This window comes from Eufriesea mexicana, unplaced genomic scaffold (assembly GCF_001483705.2).
Source record: "Eufriesea mexicana isolate 0111107269 unplaced genomic scaffold, ASM148370v2 scaffold1146, whole genome shotgun sequence".
NCBI classification, from domain to species: domain Eukaryota; kingdom Metazoa; phylum Arthropoda; class Insecta; order Hymenoptera; family Apidae; genus Eufriesea; species Eufriesea mexicana.
Window position 1 is genome coordinate 350,833 of NW_016909275.1, and position 19,790 is coordinate 370,622.

The 19,790-nt window shown below is 44.5% G+C and overlaps 2 protein-coding genes across 2 annotated transcripts; one reads left to right on the forward strand and one right to left on the reverse strand.

Moving 5' to 3' along the window:
* Positions 1-12,094: 12,094 nt before the first annotated feature.
* On the forward strand, positions 12,095-13,745 carry LOC108547622 (E3 ubiquitin-protein ligase TRIM33). Its single transcript, XM_017900213.1, has 6 exons — positions 12,095-12,203; positions 12,577-12,846; positions 12,921-13,003; positions 13,185-13,388; positions 13,470-13,550; positions 13,695-13,745. The coding sequence occupies exons 1-6, from the start codon at positions 12,095-12,097 to the stop codon at positions 13,743-13,745; spliced, it is 798 nt and encodes a 265-aa protein (XP_017755702.1).
* Positions 13,746-14,347: 602 nt separating this feature from the next.
* LOC108547623 (uncharacterized) lies at positions 14,348-17,151 on the reverse strand. Its single transcript, XM_017900214.1, has 3 exons — positions 17,046-17,151; positions 15,300-16,915; positions 14,348-14,692 (listed from the first exon to the last, which is right to left on the reverse strand). The coding sequence occupies exons 1-3, from the start codon at positions 17,149-17,151 to the stop codon at positions 14,348-14,350; spliced, it is 2,067 nt and encodes a 688-aa protein (XP_017755703.1).
* Positions 17,152-19,790: the final 2,639 nt, after the last annotated feature.

The following is a 19,790-nucleotide window of genomic DNA, read 5'->3' on the forward strand; positions in this document are numbered from 1 at the left end:
TAGCCGGCAGCTCGCGAGCCGTGCTCCGATATTAACGCAAGGCAAAGAGGGTGTCGAAGGCTCGTCGGCGTTCGATTCACCGTTCTTCGCGTGCATCCCTCGCGGAACGACCGCGTCCATCCTCGGTCCCGAGTCGCCTACGACCCACGTATCCGCGTCGCGCGGGGGATCTTACGTGTTAACCGCTGATAAGACCGTGTGTTCCCGGTGTCCCGAGGACGATAAGTCCGCTGCAAGTCGTAACGCCGTGCAAGCCCGGGATTACATGTCGGGCAACCGTTTCGCGTGGAGCCGGTTAATCCTTCCGGGTCGCTCTATTTTCGGAAAAGAGGCTGCGTGTCCGAAGAAAAGTATAACGCGGACTAGAGCGGGTTTTAGCAGGGGGCGTAGCTCGCCGAGATTTGCGTGACCGGAGAAAGGAATTTCCGTATTATCTTCGTCCATTTATGACCAGCGTAGCCGCGTTTTAATTCGTATTCAGACCCGGTCTCGGGCCGTCTTAAATTTCTTTCCCGTCCACCTGACGCGTATGCATCAGGCTTTGACCGCGTAACGCGCGTCAATTTCAGATTACATGGAGGCGAGCGAAGGCCGAGATTGTCTGCCTTTCTGGGACCTCGCATTGTTCGCCGGGTACCAAGGATCCCGGAATCGTTGACCGCGTCAATGGTGGATCAACGATTAACCGTCGTTTACATCCTCGACGAGGCTTGACAGCGCGTTGAATACGTCGCGTCTGCTGTGGAATACGATGTACTTTATCCGATTGAAAAGATCGCATTGTGAGCTCCCTTCTAGATAAGAGACACGGTAGTCTAAAGATTGAAATAAAGTATTTACTCGGTTCCGCGCTGGGATTGTTCGCCTCGCCGAAATCCTTCAGTAAAACCACAGCCGGCGACGTTGGATGTCTTATTTAAAGTATACATTCGAGCGAGACGGTCGTTAACTGGCCACGTTACAACGCTGAAGCCGGTTCGAGAAATAAAAATCACGGACAAAAGCGGAAGCGGGGGAAGAGGGATGAAAGGAGGGAGAACTTAGGCGGAAAGCTGCCGGTCCTTTCGAATGATATTTTTCGTTTGGCCTGCGCGCGAAGGAAGCCCAGGGTTTTAATAAATTTCCCGTTGCTTTTCCCCGCCTCGTTCGAATAACCGTTACCTATTAACTGTCAAGTGCACGCTCGCGAGTTTATCAAGACCCGCGAGTACGTGTAACGTGCAACTAGGTCCAAGGTGTAGACGTAGGAACAAAGGGCACGCAACGACGTCAAGCAGGTTCAGCTCGTCAAATGTGGAAGGCGAGACTCTGTAAGGCGGATTTTCTTCCACCTAATTCCGTCGCTATATTTTTTCCCGTCATGACATCCTGGCTACTCCATCCTCTTTCTGTCCCGTCGATCGCCGCACGAGTAGCTAGTAACGAGGACCAAAGTATAAGAAGCTGATGACAGGAAGTGACAGTGTCTAACTCCCAAAAGATGGTAACACATTTTTCGCTACCTTTTTACACCTTTCCGGCGATTGTTCCGCGATCTTGGGACGCAGGCTGTCAACAAAACTTCGCGGTTCCTCGAGCAAGGGTAGAACGAAGGACGAAAACGGTACGGCATGGGGAAACAGAGCGAAAGCCTGCGTTTCTGTAGGCGTCGCGATGCGATCCTCGCACGAGTACCTAGATCCAGCGAGTATCTAGCAACGTGGACCGAAATATAAGAAGCTGATGACAGAAAGTGACAGTGTCTAGGTCCCAAAAGATGGTAACACATTTTTCGCTACCCTTTTACACCTTTTCAGCGATTGATACGTGATTTTGGGGCGCAGGCTGTCAACGAAACTTCGCGGTTCCTAGAGTAAGGGTAGAACGAAGGACGAAAACGGTTTGGCATGGGGAAACAGAGCGAAAGCCTGCGTTTCTGTAGGCGTCGCGATGCGATCCTCGCACGAGTACCTAGATCCAGCGAGTATCTAGCAACGTGGACCGAAATATAAGAAGCTGATGACAGAAAGTGACAGTGTCTAGGTCCCCAAAGATGGTAACACATTTTTCGCTACCCTTTTACACCTTTTCGGCGATTGTTCCGCGATCTTGGGACGCAGGCTGTCAACGAAACTTCGCGGTTCCTCGAGCAAGGGTAGAACGAAGGACGAAAACGGTTTGGCATGGGGAAACAGAGCGAAAGCCTGCGTTTCTGTAGGCGTCGCGATGCGATCGTCGCACGAGTACCTAGATCCAGCGAGTACCTAGTAACGTGGACCGAAATATAAGAAGCTGATGACAGAAAGTGACAGTGTCTAGGTCCCCAAAGATGGTAACACATTTTTCGCTACCCTTTTACACCTTTTCAGCGATTGCTCCGCGATCTTGGGACGCAGGCTGTCAACGAAACTTCGCGGTTCCTCGAGCAAGGGTAGAACGAAGGACGAAAACGGTTTGGCATGGGGAGAAAGAGCGAAAGCCTGCGTTTATGTAGGCGTCGCGATGCGATCGTCGCACGAGTACCTAGATCCAGCGAGTACCTAGTAACGTGGACCGAAATATAAGAAGCTGATGACAGAAAGTGACAGTGTCTAGGTCTCCAAACATGGTAACGTATTTTTCGCTACCCTTTTACACCTTTTCAGCGATTGCTCCGCGATCTTGGGACGCAGGCTGTCAACGAAACTTCGCGGTTCCTCGAGCAAGGGTAGAACGAAGGACGAAAACGGTTTGGCATAGGGAGAAAGAGCGAAAGCCTGCATTTCTGCAGGCGTCGCGATGCACCGAGGGAACACGTCGGTGTCATTAACGAAGCGCGGTTGCACGAAGCGTCCTACAGTGTATCATCGACGTCGATGAACAATGGCCGGTCGGGCACCGGCGTGTTATTCGAGCATCTAGTTATACACGGTTATTCAGAAAATTGTGCTCGAATGAAGTGTGCATCGCTGATTAAATAATACCGGACAGTGCAATAACGATTTCATCAATTTATTGCGCATCATCGATTGAACCTAACGCTGGCTCTATTAATTTACCGACATTGGGCCCAGAGGGCATCAATTTGTAGCCGTCGGTTTGCTAACAGCACGCGCTACGCCAAATTGCGAGGCCGCGATGAATCGACGCGCGGCCCGTGATACTCGCGATCCCTATCGCGCGTAATTTTCCATCTCGAAAATTATAAATTCAATCGGGAACTCGAGCGCAGCGAAGACGCGAGGGAAAACGAAGGGAAACGAGGGAGAGAAAACGATAAAAATGACGAAGCAGAGGACGGTTCCCTTCGCCATTCTATTCCAATCACGATTTTCCAACGGAACGTCGTCGTATCGAACCGAACATCTCCGTGAGACCTGTCCCTTGACTTGCCTATCGAGCATCGACGAGATTCCCACCCGAACCGAAGGAAATGAACTCGCGAGACCAGCTTCGTTCCCTCGCGAATGCGAACTCGCGCGATATCGATGCTTTTGCGAGCCCTCCATCGCAGAATTAAATGCTTTCCATCTGAAAAGCGCTAATGAATTCGGAAAAGGGCCTGTAAACACTCGCCGATTGCCCAACTTGTACAAACATCCAACTCGTGGCACGCCATGAATACGACAACCGGAAACTACCCCTGTCCCAACCCTCCGCTCATCCCTTATCCGCTCTCCTTTTTTCCCAACGCCCTTTTCTCACTGCAAGCGTTATCCTCGCGTTAGAACGAAGCGGGGAAATAATATCGACGCTGCGAAAAGGTGTAAATGGCTTGTAGAAGACGGGAACCGTTCGAAGTTTGTATTCCGCAGTCGCAGTTCCGCGATTATACGACGTTCGCGCGATATTGCGGATTTTACCCTGCTGGAACTCGTTGTAATAAACCGGGAAGAGGTTTTATGAAATATTTGAAGAATGAAGCGGCTTTCATGCAAGTTACTTCTTGTAACGCGCGACGATGGAATATTTCAGGAATATCTTCTCTTTCTTAACGTTTCTTTCGCGCCACGGCTATAGTAATTATTATCGCGAATTTCGACGTCGTAAGGATCGGCAGTCTCGAGTGATTGCGAAAGTGCGTGGCATTATTCATCGCATCGATTTGCGCGACGAGCCGCTAAGCATAGTTTCAGCTTTGCTGATCGCGAATCGCGAAACGCGATGGTGGGAAATGGAAACGATCGAGTGGAGACGACGAAATTATCGCGCGAATTATTTAAAACAGGGTATAATGATATTAATGACACGGAATATTCAGAATACGATATAATTTTTAGCAATAGGATATCAATCAATGTTTTGAAACCTGAATTTTCCGGGATAATGAAACGAATTGTAGGAATCGATGCGTTAAATAAACCTTGCTCGATTCGATAGACTCGCCGAGGCAATACACAAATGTGCCATAATAAAAAAGCACTAATTTCATACGCGAAACGAAGCAACTGAAACTGTGAAGAGACGTACTGACTGGTTTATTAAAGAATCGATGCGATTTTATACACACGGTCGTTTTATTTCTAAGGGAACGACGTACGATTAGGGTTGGACTAGGGGCCTGACGTCAGATATTGTTACACTGGGCTAACTTTAGGTGTGAGGCTCATTGATGGATTTTAGATCCTTCGTGACCAAAATTTCACTCTGTCTATGTACTCTCACGAACAACCATGCATCTACAATACGTTAACATGATCCTTTTAACTCTTTGGGGCACGCTGCGATTAAAAGTGTCCCGCCATTTTGATGCACCGTAGTGCATGGTGGGATATTTTTAGACCCACCTCGAAATATTGCAATAATTGCATGCGCATAGGTTTATATTTCGTCTTATTTACGTAAAACAGTTGGTAATAACTTCGACAAATATTATAAATGTGTTCGCGAGACTGTTTGAGTCCCACCCTATAACAACAAATTCAATTAAATGATTATTTTTTTATGTTTTTACATTATGTGATTCCTTTATTAGTAAAAGTATACCAATTTCGTTTCATTTAAAACGCAATAAAATTTCTATGCAACATGGGTCTGTGCCGCAAAGAGTTAAACCCCACGGAATCAAATTCGTAATCTCTATTGAGCCTTACACACCGTATAAATTTTAAAATATCGTTTCATAATCAACCTTTTAACAAATAGGATTTCAACGTCTAGCTACTAACTACATCATAGCCGAATCGAATTTGTAACCTTCGAATTATCCCGAAGAATTGCAAACTTCTCGAATCACTGGACAAAGAGGAACACGTTGGAAGAAATTCCATACGAAATGTTCCTCGATATGGCTGAAGAATTTCATACGATTTCATATGCTACCAGTCAGTTGTGCAAGAGTAGACAGGATTTCTTTCGTCGTCTAGTCGTTTGTTCGTCTGTCGCTTAACCAGTTTACCATAATTGGCAGATTTCTCTGTTTAACGCACTCGTCTGTGCGAAGGATGTAGCCCATTTGCCCGTATCAGACACGCGGAGGAACAGGGGCGGAAAAAAGGGGGGCGTGAAAGGGAGCTGGAACGCGGAGGATGAAAACAAGTCGTCGTCATTGTTGCTGTCGACGGTGTAGCTGTACAGTTGCATCGGGACACGTATCGCAACGAACTCGTATAGATGCTGCGTTAAACTGCGAAGAAAGCAAAGCGCTGGGCCGTCGTTCGCATGGAAACTGGAGTTGGCGGAGGAGTACGGTGGAAAGGCGAGGCCGAAGGGGATGAGGAAAGCGGGATACCGGAAAGAAAACTATCGACCACTCTCGCTTCGTCATCTTCTTCGCTCTGTGTGCCGGCGTATCTTGGCCTTTGGAGTAGATTCCGTGCGATCGACCAGCCGGGATGAATCTGCCTACCGAGTGGAGGCGAGAAGTCGCAATAAACTCGACGATCGGAGAAAAGAGAAGTTGTTAATTTCCTTCCCGTTCACCCCGTCTCGCGTTACGACGCCTTCGATCTCGTCGCTAATCTATCGCCGCTGCAGCGCCATCGTCCGCCTTGTACGCGCGTTTTTAGCTGCCAAGAAGAAAGAGGAGAAAAGGGTGAAGACGAAGGGAGAGTAAAGGAGAGAAAAAAGAAAGACGAGGTGACACCGTGGAATATTAAAAGTTCCGGGCTACGTGCCAGTGTACCGCGATGACGAGGGCACGACGTTCGTTGCTTCTTTCGATTACTCCGCGAAGATTAATACGCGGCAGTTAATTAATACGTCAGCCATCTCGGTAAACTTTCTTCCTATCGCGAAGTGTATCTTACGGTGTCAAAGACCGATGGAAAAAGCCTCGGAGGGAAAGTAACGGCTCGTCGCTGTTAGCCGCGACTCGAATGGCGCCGAAGACAGGGAGACCGGAACCGGGTACGCGTTCGAGTAATCGTCCGTGACAAAAGGAAAGATAAATCTCGCGTCTAATCGATCCATCGACAGGGTTCATTATCAGCCGCTCGGGGAGTCGCCGACTCTACAGCTGTCTCATTGACTTTCACGGTGCCTTTTTCCCTCGAGGGAGAAGACGCTATCCGGCCAGACTCGGGGCAGAAGCATCAGCTGTGCGTCGGCGGAGCAAAAGTAGAATGGGGACGCGGAGGAAGCCGAGGAGTCGCGTGCCAGACAACCGCGTCTCCCTCGTGCATCGAAAAACGGAAGTTGCACGTAGCTGCAGGAGAACGGGGCGGCCTATACCGGCGTGCAGCGCGCGCGCGCTTATCCGCCTACGTCTAACCCTCGATTCGCCGAGAAACGAAGAGAGAGGAGAGGATAGAGCGGGAGAACGAGGCTGAGAGAGACAGCGTGAGCGAGGACGAAGGTGGTAGTAACGATACCTGTGAAAACGGTGTGAAAATAAGGGGCTGAAAGGGGCCACGTACACGCGTCGCGGGCCGGCTAAGCGGCCGTCGCGGAAGCGAGATAGTCGCGGTGTCTTCTTCCTTTTGCGAGCACGAGCGAGAGAAAACGGTTTGGCCGGCCAGAGTAGAGCTACAAGTGGTGATAAACGAGGCCGAATCCTCGTTATTGCCCGTTGGGGAAGCCTCGAAAATTCCTGCGGAATTCAGCCAGCTGACTCGGCCTGAGCTTGCCCATCTGCCTGTATTATCCTTCCTTCTTGAATGCGGATTCGCCGTGAAAGATGCACGCGTACCCGCGTTCCTTATCGGTCTTGGTGCGAAGAGAACTGTCAGCGAGTTGATAATGCTTCCCTTTTTACAGGCTGCAAGGAAAACGGGTATAGCCGAGCGACGTCTTGAATTACATGAATATCATTGCCTGGCAGAATTCTCTTCCTTGCGAATGTATAATGAACGTATAATTGATCGATCGCGTGACAGAGCAAAGAACGAGCTGCCAGGATGTCCATGGAATACGCGTTGTACAATGTTACGTTGCAGCCTCTGTGGCAACGTTGGGTCTGGCCGGGGAGAAAAATCCAGTTACACCGATGGTCGTAATAAAGACGGGTAGCTCATTGTTTGCGAAGCCAGTTGCTACTGCAAGGGACCATCGGGTTTGATAAACGTGTCATGCTCTCTTCTCGCGACGATACATTGTCGCTCCGGGTGTTGAAAGCATTTTCGAGCGAGCTATATCGCGCTCAAAGGAAACGCCTAGCATCCTAGCTGGCTGCTCCGCTCTTAGTATAGAATATACTTGTTCCAAAGGAGGGCAAGAGAAGCGGTGATCGCGCAAAACCGTTCACCGCGCGGCGAATTTCACTCGGAAGCATTCCGCCGGCTCTTTCTCCGAGAAATCTCCGGTCCTATGACGGAAAATGAAATCCGATATTGTAATTCTACGCGCTTGTGTAATGCGACCGGGCCGTTGGAAACGTCGAGAACGACATGTGCGTCGCCCTTTTTCAAACCCGACGCTGCTGCACTTCGTGAAATGAATTTAAAGCGTGGGTGCACGCTGACGCGAACGTGAACGCCGCAATATTAAAACACAAAACGCCTGAATGTCAGCCTGAAATTCACTAGAAACCACTGGCTACGCTTTATACCGATGCAGACACCTAATAATAACGCGACCACGTGTTCCTTTAAATTCGTCGCTTGAGCGCTCGATATGAAATTAGCTGTACCTCGAGCTATCTTCGCCAGGTTTGAGAACGTTCCATTCGAAGGAATGGTACACGTGGCAGGATTAACTCGAACCTTTCAGCCGCGTATACACACCTCGGCTGAAACTTTCCATAACGTCTAAAAACCGTTTCAGACGTCGCTCTTTCCTTCTCGCCTCTTTATATTTTTCCATCGTCCAACTACGCAGCGTTCGTTCGTTTGCTCGCCAGCCCGACGTCTGCTTGTCCGTTCGTTGTTCCGTGAATAAATAATCGGGCGAACATGCGCGTGCGAAAGCATGATGAAAATTTCAATCGATGGCTTTCCGCCTGTTCACTACTTCAAAATTATTCATTCATCTCTTTTTCGTAGCCCGGACTATTCCACTATTTCACTCTCCTTCCTGCCATCTCTCTTGCTTTCTACCGTCTCGTCTATCTCTCTCCCTCGCCTTGCAGCTACGACTCCTGCGACAAGGAATTCGCTGCTCGCGCAGCTTCCATATTAGCCTACTCGCGAACCTCGTTTCACCTCGCATTTTTGCCACGCTAACGCGCGCTCCACGTATTACAGGACTCGTTTCGCCGATGTAAAACGTGCGTCCGTGTATATCCGTTTCTTTTCCCCGCAGCACGCGTGCAAGGAAACGGGGAACGGCCTGCGAATCTCCACTTCGCCTAGTGCCTAATCTAGGTCAACCGAATTCGATGTAGAATCGAGTTCGAATATCGCAATTACAGTGTCAAGAACGAGAATATTCGAAACGGTAGGATGGATCGGATTCTTGGTGAATAATGACGACGTCTACGTAGTGGCGTCTGGTATTCTGTAAGAATTCCATGATTAATAATTCCACATTGAAACGAGCTGGCATGGATGTCGGAGGTTAGAGTAAACTGGCTTACAGTGTTTCTTACTGGCGAAAATTCTTCTTTCCGAAGGTACTGTCATGGTAAAATATATCGGTGCTTTGTTTACCGGGAATAACTTGCAGAAGCTGCAACGTGCCTGAAAGAAACACACAGCAGCATCCTACTCGGTTCGCTTCTCACCTTTGAGGTTAAGTAAACCAGTGTAAATAAAAGAAATAACCTCTATTATAAGACATGATACGTTGAACATTACCTGATGTATTTGCAATTAGATTTCATACTTGTTTGCCTCGTGTTAGCATTTCAAAAGTAATTCGGATAATTCTATTTACTATTCAATCCTAGTGACGTCATATTCACATGCGGAATCGATTGACATTTGTAAGCGAACTTGACCTGCGAACATGTTACAACTGTCGCCTCGCACTGTTCGCTCCGAGAGCGGGAGAGAACGATTTTCAGAAAATAATTCTTCGCTCCTCGTTATTATACTTTATTCATGGCAGTTTACGAGGCAAAGCAGGCTCGAATAATTCGTAGCTGCGAGCCTGAGATTCCGTTTCTTCGCAACGCCGCTAAGCACATCCTTGTTCCTCTTACCGCGCCGCCAAGTCGCATGCGGCAATAGTATACGTGACTCGTCCGTATACGTGTATGCACGAGAAGGCATGTAAATAAGCGATTTCAAGCAACGCCAGCCGCGCTACCGCTGCTGAATTATCCGCGGATCGATCATGCTTTTGTTGCGTATTACAACGGTGAATCCGGGAGAACGAGAGACGCCGAACACCGTCCAGGAAGTAATAGACGAGTGATAGAGTTGAGCGCGGGGAATTTTTATGGGTAAATCGATGTTGCACGCGGAAAGGGCAAAGCAGCGTGAGAGGGGAGTGACTGGCGACTGGCGGTGGGGCAGAGAGAAAGACAGGAAGAGGGGAGTAGGTGGAAGCGGGAGTGAGCTACGGGAAGGAGCGAGAAAAGGTTCGATTGGTCGTGGAGAAGCGAGAAGCCATGACGATGAGAGAGAACGAGCGAGACGGACAGAGAGGACCCAGCGAAATGTGTATATGCACCTGGTGGAGTGACAAAGACGGCTAGAGGCAAAGGGCGCTAGAAATCTGGAGCGGGGATAGATCCGGGGGCTTTTGCGCTGTGCACGCGACCTTGAATGCCAGCCAGCCTAGACCTTGCCACAGCTCTTTCGCTCGGCTTGCCTAGTCCAGAGACCGTTTCGCCTGTACATACGTACTGTTGTTCGAGCGGCGGCCTAAATCCGATATCTCGCTTCCTCTTTCTTCTTGCCTCGCCTATCCCATGGTTTGTGGCGGACGCGGGTCGCGCGCGATCGCGTCGATTACGTAAAGATGAAAACTCGAATAATCGTCGACTGGATCTCGGATAAATTTACTTACTGCGGTCGGTCGTTGCAATTATCTCTGAAATATAACGATGTTGCATTGTACGTACAAATTTGTCTCGGTAATGATAGCTAGGTTACGTTTTGCTGTGTCCAAACTACGTACCGTCGTTGCAAATTTGTAATACGCATGGTATTAGCTACTGGTTCGTAAGCGATGTATGTTCTAGAATAATAAATTTGTACGATGTTTAAGATGCCTAATCCTCTTATTTATTTCCAGTCCTGTATTAAAGAATTTGCGAAAGGAACGATTTAGGACAATCAAATTGTAAATTTGAGGAAACACTTAAAACGTATATCGCATATTTATCATGCAATCGTTGAAAGATACCAGACTGTTTCGTTTCCTACGGTATAATGTTCTAACGATAATTTCATGCGTTTCTCAAACGCAGCAGATTTATCTGAAATTTATCGTTAATGTGTAAGTATAAGGAATATGTATACACGTGAAGAGTGACATTTCTGATATTTGTGGTTAGAAACGTACGTATGCACACGATTACGTTAAACATTTTCATTTCGACCATATTTCGTTTCGATATTCTCATTTTTAAATAGCTGAAAACATCGGTTCGTCTAACAATACGAGCATTTTCATGTATGTATTTTGTATAAAATATTTTTGTATCGAATTTGTATCTAATAATCACGATCTAAATTGATATTCGTATTTGCCATATTACAAGAATAATACGTAGCTGAAATATAGTGTTTAAAGTTTACGATCCTCTTGCTCGCTGAAGCGTTTGTACTAGGTGGGATCATAACGGATCTTTGGTCGCGACCGCGCCTAGAATCCAATGGATCCAACATAACTACGCTGTTTATCCAGCTGACTTTTTATGTTTTTGCCAAATTGTGCAGTTCTCAAGATCGCGGCGGCATCTGTCTTGAGGATCGTGAGGCACTCATAACCACGTGACTACAATTGCACCGGTTTTGTACTAGGATGCCGATCACGTGATCTATTGAAGTTCGTTACAACTGGTTGAAACGTATTTCGGCAGTTCAATTTTAAACATGTCGTCGTGTTCGTATTAATCGCGAAGAATTATCAAATTCTTACTTTGTTTTACTTCTAACGGCTACTCGATGTTATTACTATTATATTTTATCTTCTATTCGAATATTTGACAATTGCAAAATTTGTGATTAAAGTAAGTGAAGCTTTAAATTTGTTGTAAACGAAATTCAAATACAGTTGGTGCGGTTATTTTTCAAACATAATTGAATTCGTTAACGAGCAATACAAATTTTGTGACTTATTGCATTACGTTTAAATTTTAATTGGTTAATAATGTTGTAGAAACTTTTTTTTTATTTGAACTTTATTTTAATATCAAAGTAGTATAGAATTTTACTTTCGTATCAAAATAATAAAAATAAAATTATTATTTATTGAATAAAATTTTAAATTAGCTTTGCAATTTATAAATTGTGTATTTGGAAGTAACGTAGAAACATACACACGATATTCATGTACAATCGAATAAAATTTAATATATCGTTTTATTAAAGTATTCATTTTAACCGCATTTTGTCCAGCGGAAATAATTTGACTGTAATATAGCAAATCTGTAACAAGTGTTTTGCACCCTACCACTTGAGGATTGAAGTGTATAGGTACCACTATCTTGTGCCGGCACTGAGCTAGAATTCAAATGTGAGATGGTTTACGTTTGAGCTTTCGCGTGTTCGTGTCGCGGTATATAAACTTTAAACGATACGTAGATTCGATATAGTGCGTGTTTGAAATTAGTGATCGTACAGATTATTAAGTCAGAGTGAACAAAATGCTGACCAAACGAAAAAATACCAAATATATTCAGAATTATGACTTTCCGCCTACAAAACTTCGAAACGTGTTTTGTATACAATGTAAACATCAGTTCTTTTTTCAAGGTAATCATTGAATGCATTTACTGATACTTCTTTTATTTGATTGTTTACACATTATATATGAAATAACAAATGAAATACTTGTGTATAACGTTGTATAGCATTGTTTCAGTAATTGTTTTGCAATATTTTTTTATGTATTTTTGTAAATATGCATATTCTTCAATGGTAACTTAATGAAAGGTATATAAGAAGCTTCTTCGCTTTAATATTATTTTCCTTTGCAAATATAGATAGCGTAAATGTATTCTAGAGGTTAGAATATTATAAGGTTAACATTATGATCATCGTTCTGCTTTATCGTATGAAACATTTTTATTTGCAAAATACAATTAGGAAATATGTTGAGAGAGTTCGTTTATCTTGTTTGTTTCAGAATTTGTTCCTTTTCGCGGTGTAATTCCCTTATTATTAAGTTGTGGACATGTGATATGTGACAAGTGTACAAAATCATTTCTTCATAAACCTTGTCCCCAGTGTAACACGATTTCACGATGTGAGAGTGATCAAAATTTTTCATTACCTTTAAATGTATATACATTGGGTTTAATGGTTATGTCGCATAATCGACCACTTAATACAGACGATGTAGATATTTCTTTTCATAAATCAGTCAGTATTAAATCAAAGCAACAGTCTATAGAAGGTCTGTATCGTATCAGAGAACAAAATATTACTCTAAATTATTTTAAGTTAAAATAAAGCGTACTTTATTTTCAGGCTTGTGTCACGAATGTGGAATTCAAGCAGCCATAAAGTGTCCACAATGTATTGCTCTCTTTTGTCATAATTGTTATTCCAAGGTATATTGTTTGTAGTATGATAGTGATTTTTGTATTTATTCATTATTTGTTTTTTTTCTAAAAATATACCTTTAGTTATATTTAATAAATGCTTTAAGAAATAATAAAAATAAATGCATTGTTGTACAATATTACATATAAATTCAGGATAGCTAGTGATATTTTGTGTTCATTTTATTAGATCCATGGAAAAGCATTGCAAAATCATTCGAAAATTATGTTAACAGAAAATGATAATGAAAATACTTTCGTTATAAGAAATACTTGTTCAGAACGTTGCAATGAATCGGTGGGATACTACTGTGAAAATTGTGATATAGCTGGATGTTCTCATTGTATGTTACGGTTACATCAAAAACATAATTATCAACCATTAATTAAAAAGGTTTGTATTATAACCAATGCAAATCATTTATTATTATTTCAGTTAAGCAAATGAATATATTTTTACTTTGGTGTTTGTCAGAATGAACAACAGCTGTTGGATTTCTACAGTACGTTTGATCGTGTAAGCAAGAACTTGCAGAGGATTCGGCAGTCAAAAAAGGTGAGTCCAAGTTAATTTTTTATCTGTGTCGTAGAAAAGTTTTTTGAGATTAGAAGAAATTCTTAGAGATAGCATTGCATGTATTCTAAAAAAGATATCCATATCAAACGGTAAATAAATAATTTTATTTTATATTTGCAATAGAGTATAAAGTACAAATACAAAATTGAAAAACCAATTTGTTTTGATACATAATTTTAAACGCATAGACTATTTCCTCAAAAGTAGGAAATTTCCAAATTAATTCACTGTTATATTTGTTTGTTATTAAGTATAATATGTTGTATACGTGATATATTTAAGAGATAAGAGACCACTGTTGCTCTCTATATGCATGGACATATTCAAAAATTTTCTATAATATAGTAAAGTATATCCTGTTATAAATAATTACACAGTACAAATATGACTAGAGGGAAATCGGTTATTCCATGTATGTTTTTCTCGTATTTCCAGCTGCTTTAAGTGTTTGCATAGTTAAATTCGATATAATAATTAAATACTTCGATCGTGATAAAATAATTTGATTTCCTCAATGTGGAGATCTTATACGCAATTTTCCTTATAGAATACACTAAATATAAAAAAAAAAAAGAAATCACACACGAACCTATAATAAAAATATTGCACATTTTTGAGTTTCACAAAATTTCTTCACATCCTAAGATGTGTAAGACACACAACCCATAATCGTTCGTTGCTATTTATAACAAATAATGGCAACAAGATACGTTAAATACATACTAGGTTTGAACCTGCAAAATTGCAATAATTTAACTACAACTTAAATGTATCTTTCACTCGTTTTCTTTCTCTTGTGTTTGTTGCTTATTCTTCAGCTTTTCTTTCTCTTTCTCTTCCTGCTGTTTCTTCAGCTTCTTCTCCTTCAGTTTCGCCTCCATCTCCTTAAACTTGAGCTCCAAATACCGATCTACTTCCGGGCCGGTGAAGTCCTCCGGAAACTTTGGCATTATCGGCAAAATGTACTTGTACAGTCGCTCGTTTAACACGTACAATTGAGTCGTCGTTTCGCATTTTACGTTGAACCACCAGTCGCACGTCAGCGCCACTTGACTGAATATGGTACCGTTCGGACATAAAAACGATGATTTACCGCCGTTGAGATCGCAGTAATGCCATACCTGCAAGAACAACGTTATTAGCATTCCTCAAAATTCCGAAGTAGATTCGAAAGCTTTTAGACAATTAGGATAGACGATACAAATATCTCGCAAAAGTAAATCAATAGTATAGAATCGACCTTTTCTATCCTTCGTACAGAGTGTTCTATATCTAAACCAACAAACTTTTCCAACATGTTTGGAAAGTCGTTCTGAGCAAGAAATGTACACACTGCAGCTCTATCTGCCTTTATTTTCGAGACATAAATACGAATAGTGACAGTTTACAACTTGGAATACTATTACTATACTCGTTGAAGCACATCTACATCGTGTTTACGTTTTTTCCTGATAAGAGGAACCATCGATCGAGTCAGTAATATTTACAATGATCGTGTAACAAGCGTAACAGTAATTGTGTAACAGTGGTTCACGACTAAAACGTTTGCAAAGATTCACGAAGAATACGTATTTACGATGTTACTGTACAGTTCGAGTAATAGATCACATCGAAGAAGCATCGTAATAGGATCAGTCCAGACCTAGAACACCCTGTAGTCACATTCAGAACCACGAGGATTTAAATTAAAACGAGAAACAAAGGAAACAAGGATCACAAGAACGTTACCTGGCATCCAGTGTCAGGATCACCGAAGAATCCCTTGTAACGCTGTTCCTTGCAACTGAAGTTGGTCCGGGGTATGCTGGAATAGGCTGGGTAGTCTACATTAGCCTCCCCACGCGTGGCGCCATACTTCAGCGACGTCTGCGGGCCAGTTTGTTTCGGGGTGGAGACCTCGCTTGGTGTGGTGTAGGTGTAAACAGGGCTCTCCGTGGTAACAGGTGGCAACGGATACCGTTCCTCTTGCAACACGTCGTCACTGAGATCCTCCGTGATCGCGTATGAATGGTCGGTGGGACCTTCGTTAGCTTGCGGTCTGATCGTCGGCAGGAACTGTTCTTTGTGTTTCATTGGAATTTCCTGCACCACAGGAATATAATACTCCACCACCTTGTTACTGGTCAAGCTGTTCGTGTTGTAACCGGCTTGTGGCGGAGGCTTGGGTTTCGTTTCTTCGTCGTACAACGTTACTTTGTAACGTTCAGGGTCGTCGGTCAGGTACAGTGGATTCGGTGTAGCCGGGAACCGCGTCTCGGTGATCACCTTCGGCCTATGTGGTCGCAGTTTGTAGCTCGGTGCCTTCTGTGGCACCCTGAGTGGCAGAGGTGCCGGCGCTAACGGTGTAAGAGGCGGTGCCTGGATCTGCGGGAACTCTTCCTTCTTCTTATTGTGAAGGATGTTCAGTATCTCGACGAGCGTCTTCAAGCTGCTGTTTATGTTCTCCTTGTTCAATGTTTCCGGCAAACGCTCGCTCAGATGAAAACTCTCCACTATCTGCTGCAGGTTCACGTTCGGATTTCGAGGTAGCTGAGGGAGCATAGGGGGTTGCTGAGCACCTGGGATAGGTTCTAATACATTGGGATAAACCGGCAATGGAATTTGTCGATGATCCTGGAAATCCTTAACGGGATAATTAAGGGCGATATTATTGCTCGGTCTGACATTATAATCGAGGATGTAGTCGTCTCTCAGGGCACCATAGATCGGTTTAATCGGTTGTTTTCTAGGCAGTTGATCTCTGCCATTTGTCGTGTAAGGTCGTAATGGTCTCACGTTTGCATGGAATCGGTTCTCCTTATGGGTGATCTGGTTGGATACCGTTGTTATTTCAGGATACGACGCTAGCTTCTGCTCCTGGTACAATTGGTACGGTGTCGAATACTCGTCGTAATTGATCTTCGAATTGTATCTCACGGGCGTGAAGTAGTCGCTATCAGCTCCCACGTTCCTCGGGTCGTACTGTACCGATGGAACGAACTTCTTGTCTTGGTTCTGCACGCTCGCGCGGTAATTGTTGTTCCCTCTTCGTGGCACGTTGTTCACTCTGGTGAACGGTTGTGGGATTTTTCTCACCAGCGGGCTACTTTGCGCCTCCTTCTCGGCTGTGACTTGAGGGATCTGTGCCTGCCCGTTCACGTAGTTGTTGGCTACGTAGAATGTCATGTAGGGTATCAGTCTCCTATACCTCTCTTTGAACTCCTCCAACGTAATCTCTGCCAACGATTCGTCGTCTTCCTCGTCTACTACGACTTTCGTCGAGTTCGAGTCAGAGGATGCTGCGCCGTTCTTGCTGGATAACACTGAAACGAGAAAAGGAAACTTAGTAATCCGCACGAGCTTTTCTGACGTGGTTCGAATAGGTTATATCTGAAGGGATGTCGCGAGGGGTCAATGAACGAAGGCACTGTTTCGTGTTTCGACGAGTTTTATTATTCGAAATGGGGGCTGGCACGGTGATCACAGTGTCAATACTTGGAAAAGGTCTGTACGGTTCTCTTATCGTCAACGAACGAATTCTTTCAGGGATTTTTGGGATTCTTTTCATGCCAAACGTCGTGTCCACGTGTCCGCGAGTCATGGGGCGCTGGCGGTAAAGACATACACCAGGCGCCCATTGACTCGGGACCCTTGATATCGCTGAGAGTGGAAACAAAATGTTGGTTTTCTTTCTCGCATTGACAGATGCATTCCTACGTGTCTAAAATTTAAGGGAATTTCTCGATTAAGCCGTTGTTTAGATTATTAGAGGGGAATGAAACTAGGGGACATTATGAAGCAAACGTGGTACCGTTTAACCCTTTGATTGTCACGTTGCAGTCAAATGTTTCGCTCAGGACGTCACGGGAGTATTTTTATTATTCAAAGTGTAGGATCAAGGTGGTTTGGTGGTTTTGTGAGGTGTTTACTAGCGAATCCCAGATAAGGCTTTTACTAGGAGACTACGACCGTAACTCGACTTACTAATTACGGTATTCCGAATGACAACTCTATTTCGCATGACTATCTTGACAACCGACGGACTCTCCACAACTCTTAATTCTGTGTCATGTCCCTAAAAATATCCTACAAATATAATGGCAAAATAATAATAAATTGGTGATACAAGACAACATTCTTACCCAATGGAGGGTTTATTTTATTAGTGGTCCCCAATGACCACGTGGCGTCACAGGAGAAACCGTGGCTGGTCATATATGACCAACGCACAGTCAGAGTGTCAATTTAAAAGACACGAATAACGGATGGTTAAAAAAGTGCATCTCGTTAGCCAAATAAATTCTTCGATCTGCACGCGAACCACAACCTAGATTCGGGTCGGTGCTTCGGAAACGGCTCGCGTAAAGTACGTCTGAATGGTTTCGCGTGGTTGAAGTGACGGAGGGTAGAGGGTCGCGCGTCTGATAAACGTACCACGAGTTCCTCTAAAATTCAAGTGCTCTCGAGTGTCGCGCGAGCGTGTTGGGGCGAGCGGGATATATAGACCATTGGCACGATCTCGTAATCAGTGGGCTCTAATTATTACGTCTTTCTGTCGCGGGCAATCGTACGTGAAAGAGGAAAGAAAAATAAAAAGACGTAAGAAAAGGGAAATAAAAATGGCAAACGTCGGTAGAAACAATTAAAGAAAGCAAAACACGGAATAAAAATGGAGGAAAAGGGAGACAGAAGAGAGGGAGAAAAAATCAATTGCGATGACGCTTCCTTATACCAGCGCGTGATACCACCCTAATCGGCCTTTTAAAAAGCCACCAGCGTGCATCGTTATATCGCAACGTGCGTGCTTCTTCCCCCTTCTCAATCTCAATCTGTTCCCTCTTGCCGGGATACGTGCGAAGTAATGCGTACGCTGCACTCCGGCCTGGTGAAATTAAATTAGAAGGAAAATATTCGGAGAGCCGGCCAGTGCTTTTGCACGTGCACCGAGATAGCAAGAATAAAGGCCGTGGCCGTGTGCGTGAGTACGTATGCACACGCACACCGTTACATTCGAACCACTCAGTGCGCGAGCGCGCGTGTACCCGCGCGTGTATGCACTCGTGCAGGATATATTCGCTCTGGCACGTTCGAGTGCTGCAACCACTAAAAACGTACCAATCCTCTGGCTTCGCTCTCCGCTGGCTTCAACCCTCGACCCTACGCGTGTACGACTACCTTTTCCCGTTATTCCCGTCTTTCTCGATCGTACAGCACGGCTCAATCTTCCAGTGTGGCTAGACGTTGCCAACCGGTTCCACCGGATTTCCTTGGCAAATCGACCCAGCTCGATCGATTCCCTTGCCAATTATAACGTATTTAGCAGCCAATTATACTTCCTTTCTTGTGCCTTCATTTTTCTTCCCTTTTGTTCCCCGCTATTTATTCTTCCTTTTTTCTCGTCTATGCATGCGTCTGGTTGGGTCGTTAGCTTCGGTTAATAGGTCTTGGAGGGTTGAAACCGTGCATTACTTCGTTTCGTATCGTTTCAAATATTTCGCGCTTATTCCCAATCCAAGTACAGGTATCTCTCGTACAACGTGGCATTTTTACGACGCGTTTTCGCCCCAGCGCAGCTAACAAATTAGTGAACATGTATAGTATAGGTATAGGTATTAAAGGATGAAAGCACTATTCCGTGTTAACCATTTGCGCCGACAAGAAATTCACAGACGTGTGTGCCAGAACGGTCCAGTGTTTCTGTGACAATTGCCTGACGACGTGTACACCACGTCGTTGGCGATTCTGCGACGAAAGCATTACTACGTGCGTGACACGTCTTTTCAGCGCAAGTGGTTAATACAAGCTTTATTACGCGATTAGGGCTGGTACAGAGGACTCTGTCTTGGAGAAGCTCTGTCCCAAGCTTTAGTGAAACCGATTTTATTTTTTCGGGACCTAGCCTAAACGTTCCAGGTGGTCCACGTGTCCACGAGTCATGGGGCGCTCGTCAAAAGACATAAACCAGGACCTCATTGACTCGGGCCCATCGATGGCTCTAGGAGTGGAAACAATATATAGGCTTTCTTTCTCCGCATCGACGGATGCGTTTCTACAGATCTTCTTGGAAGAGCTTGCCTAGGCAACTGACACGTTAATCCTTACGTATTCAATTCTTCGACATCAACCCTTTGCGGACGACCGCAGCTTATATGCGTTCGGCGAAAACAATTGATAGGGCCTAGGGATTCATAAATGTGTCCATGTAAATGCGTTATTATAGCCGAGGTAAACTTATATGCA